At 54.5% G+C, this 3,997-nt stretch overlaps 1 protein-coding gene across 1 annotated transcript; it reads left to right on the top strand.

The window, feature by feature from the left end:
- The first annotated feature begins 834 nt into the window (after positions 1 to 834).
- LOC137817308 (uncharacterized) lies at positions 835 to 1,446 on the top strand. Its single transcript, XM_068620561.1, has one exon. It carries the CDS (start codon positions 835 to 837, stop codon positions 1,444 to 1,446), a length of 612 nt encoding a protein of 203 aa, XP_068476662.1.
- The last annotated feature ends 2,551 nt before the right edge of the window (positions 1,447 to 3,997 follow it).

Here is a 3,997-nt window from a genome sequence, read left to right as displayed (position 1 = left end):
GAGTTTCTTGGACGCCTTTTCGGATTACAACCAGATCAGGATGCACCTGTCGGACGAGAGCAAGACCGCATTCATGACCGAGCGGTCCTGCTACTGTTATAAGGTAATGTCGTTCGGCTTGAAGAATGCGGGAGCCACCTATCAGAGGCTGATGGATAAAGTACTCTCACCGATGCTGGGAAGGAACGTACAGACGTACGTCGATGACATGGTGGTCACCTCTCGAGGGAAGGAGGAGCATGTCGCTGATCTGGAGGAACTTTTCACAACGATCGCCAAGTACGGGTTGAAGCTCAACCCTGAGAAATGTATCTTTGGTGTGGAAGCGGGGAAGTTTCTAGGTTTCCTCCTAACAGAGCGAGGGATTGAGGCAAATCCCGAGAAATGTGCGGCGATCATGGCGATGAGGAGCCCGGCATCGGTGAAGGAAGTGCAGCAACTCACCGGTCGGCTGGCAGTTTTGTCGCGATTCATGTCCGCTGGGGGGGAGAAGGGCCATCCTTACTTCCAATGTCTCAAGCGGAACAACAGGTTCGTTTGGACCGAAGAATGTGAGGAGGCATTTGTTAAGCTGAAAGAATATTTGGCAAGCCCGCCGGTGCTGTGCAAACCGCAGACGGGCGCCCCTCTTCGTTTATACTTTGCTGTAACAGAGAGAGCGGTCAGTTCGGTTCTGGTCCAAGAGCAGGAGCAGGCCCAAAGACCTATCTATTTTGTGAGCAAGGTGCTGCAGGGCCCGAAGTACGATATCAGGCTCTGGAGAAAGCAGCTTTGGCGGTGGTATTCTCAGCAAGAAGGCTGCGTCACTACTTTCACAGCTTCACGATTGTAGTGATGACTGATCTTCCCATCCAAAAGGTGCTAACAAAGCCGGATGTAGCCGGAAGAATGGTAAAGTGGGTCGTAGAATTATCTAAGTTCGATATCAGATACGAACCCGGAAGACCGATCAAGGGGCAGGTGTTCGCGGATTTCGTCGTTGAGTTGTCATCGGGCGACGCACCGCCAGAGGGCTCGGTCTTCCGGTGGGTCTTATCGGTAGACGGATCCTCCAACCAACAGGGGAGTGGCGCGGGGGTCATCCTAGAAGGCCCGAACGGGGTACTGATCGAGCAGTCCCTGCGTTTCGCCTTCAAAGCCAGCAACAACCAGGCGGAGTACGAGGCCCTAATCGCCGAAATGCTGCTGGCAAAGGAGATGGGAGCAAGAAGTTTAACGGCCAAAACCGATTCCCTGTTGGTCGCTGGGCAGGTAACCGGGGAATTCCAAGCCAGAGACCCGCAGATGGCTGCGTACCTTGAGTATGTGCGCACCTTGAAGGTATCCTTTACAGCGTTGGAATTGATCCACGTACCAAGGGAGCAAAATGCCAGAGTCGATTTACTCGCCAAGCTAGCCAGCTCGGGCAAGGGGGAAGGCAGAGGACCGTCATCCAGGAGACGCTGAAGGTACCTCGTGCGTTCGTTACAGACAACCAAGTGCTGCAGGTGTGCGATTCTCGCGAGCGTGCCGCGATCGGGCATCGGTCTCTCACACAGGAAACCTTGAGAGCACCGAGGGTGAGAGCTCGACCGACGGCATCCAACGAGGTGATGGAGGTTGACGCTGCGGGAAGGGCCGACACATGGTTAACGCCATACCAGCGGTATCTGGCAGATGGGGTGCTTCCGCTGGAGCCGGCGGAGGCAAAGAGAATAAAGAAGAGCTCGAGCAAGTTCACCCTCATTGATGGGGACCTCTTCAAATTCGGATTCACCCATCCGGTTTTAGTATGCGTGCACGGAGAGCAGTGCACGAGGCTTATGTCAGAGCTCCACGAGGGAATATGCGGGAGCCACGTCGGCGGTCGCGCCCTGGCGGGTAGAATTCTCCGTGCAGGGTACTACTGGCCAACGCTGAAGGAAGCTTGTGTGGGTTATGCTCAGCGGTGCAAGCAATGCCAGCAACATGCAGATTGGCACAAGGCGCCCCCCGAAGAACTAAGGTCGATCCACAGCCCCTGGCCTTTCCACACGTGGGGAATCGACATCTTGGGACCTTTCCCCCTGGCGATCAGGCAGATGAAGTTCTTGATCGTCGCCATCGAATATTTCACGAAGTGGGTGGAGGCAGAGCCGGTCGCACAGATCACCGCTCACAAGGTTCAACAGTTTGTATGGAAGAACGTTGTGTGCCGTTTCGGAGTGCCCAAGCGTCTAGTCTCCGACAATGGCACTCAGTTTACGAGCCATCAGCTGAGGAACCTATGCGAGGAGGTGGGGATACAGCAGGTGTTCGCCTCGGTAGAGCACCCTCAAACGAACGGGCAGGTGGAATCGGCCAACCGAGTGCTGCTCAGAGGGCTAAAGAGAAGGATAGAAAAGGCCAAAGGAACGTGGGCGGAAGAAGTTCCCAGGATCGTATGGGCCTATCACACCACTCCGCAATCTAGCACCCATGAGACACCTTTCAGTTTGGTTTATGGGTCAGACACTATGATCCCTGTGGAGATACAGGAAAATTCACCAAGATTTCTGAATTTCGTGGCAGAGAGGTCCAACGAGGAGAGAAGGGAAAGGAAGGATTCGAGAAACGCCTTTACCCAAGTGGCGTAGCGTCAATATTGGCTCGGTAGGACTCTTAGTCAAAAACTTTCTCACCCATGGAGTGAGAAGATGGTAGAACCACCTGAAGCTCTGAGGAGCGGTGGCCTTGGGGCAGGTAAGAGGGGTTGTCGAGAAACACTCTTCCTCCCAAAAACAAGGCGCCATCCTAGACCGATCGGTGTGGAAGTCCTCTATGCACTTAGCGCTGGAACGACAGAGCAATGAGAAAGATGTAAGGTAGAACCACGGTGACCGATGAGAAGGTGGTAGCCGTGGTGATCGGTCATCAGCTACCAAGGGTTGCTCGTTGTGATCAAAGTAAGAGATAAAAGAAGTTCAAATACGGTTAGGGTTTGGCATCAAGCACGTGAAGGTTAACAGTTAATCATACGTAGCAAGAGAATAAGGGCAAGAACATACAAACAAACAAGCAATAGCAAAAGAAGAATTTCATAATCTGTAGTTTGAGTTTTCACAAGGCAAATGCTTATGGGCAAAATAAAGAAAGCCATGTCAAGGGCAGTCAGGGACGGACGACCTTGCCATCCACCACCTCGAATTCAATGGATAGCTGGGAGCGGTCGACCTCGGGGAAAGCGCACTTGAGTTGCTCAAGAGCGAAGTCGAAGCCCTCAGCGAAGGTGTCGGCTGCCTCTTCCCATAGTTTGGTCTTCTCGGCCTCGAACCCAGCTTTATCGGTCTCGAGCGCAACCTTCTCGGTGGTCAGGACGGCAATGGTCTACTCGGCTTCTTTGAGCTTCCGGTCGCTCTCGGCGAGGGCCTCCGTCAAGTTAGCATTCTGTTGACGCATGTAGGCGTTTTCGGCCTCGAGTTGGATGGCCTTACCCGTAGTCTCCATCAGCTGAAAGTCGAGGGCGGTGATGGCATCCCCCATCAGCATCTCGGTCTTGATGGTCTCCTGGACTTGTTGGACGCGAGCCATCTTGGATTCCTCCAGCATGTCCTTCAACATACCATTGGTGTCTTGCAAAGCCTCATAGTCACTTCGCAGCGACTCCTGTTGACTAAGCAGCTCCTTCACCTTGCCCTCCAGCTTTTCGAGACGGCGGTGCTGTGTGGAGAACTCCAAGGAGAGCACCATCTGACGGGCCAAATGGAGGTCCACCTCACTGGAGCTCCACTTGACCAGCTCCTGATTTTGTAGCAGTTGCTTAGTCAGGCGGAGAACCTTGGGGAGTCCCTCGGAGTTGGGGCCCGTCGCCTGGAAGGAGCTCTCACCACCACCCTCAGATGCGGTGGCAGAGTCTTGGGGGCGCGGCGATGGCTAGGGATGAGGGGTTCCCTCCGAGCGCGCAATCCCATTCCCAGCTGCTTGAGTCGGAGGGGGTGACTTTGCTGGGGGTGGGGAGGAAAGGGGGGCTGGTGATGGAGGGCGCTCGGGGGAGGCATGG

This window comes from Phaseolus vulgaris, unplaced genomic scaffold (assembly GCF_000499845.2).
Source record: "Phaseolus vulgaris cultivar G19833 unplaced genomic scaffold, P. vulgaris v2.0 scaffold_29, whole genome shotgun sequence".
Classification (NCBI taxonomy): domain Eukaryota; kingdom Viridiplantae; phylum Streptophyta; class Magnoliopsida; order Fabales; family Fabaceae; genus Phaseolus; species Phaseolus vulgaris.
Note: the sequence above shows the minus strand (reverse complement) of the source record. Positions and strands in the feature narration are given on the sequence as shown.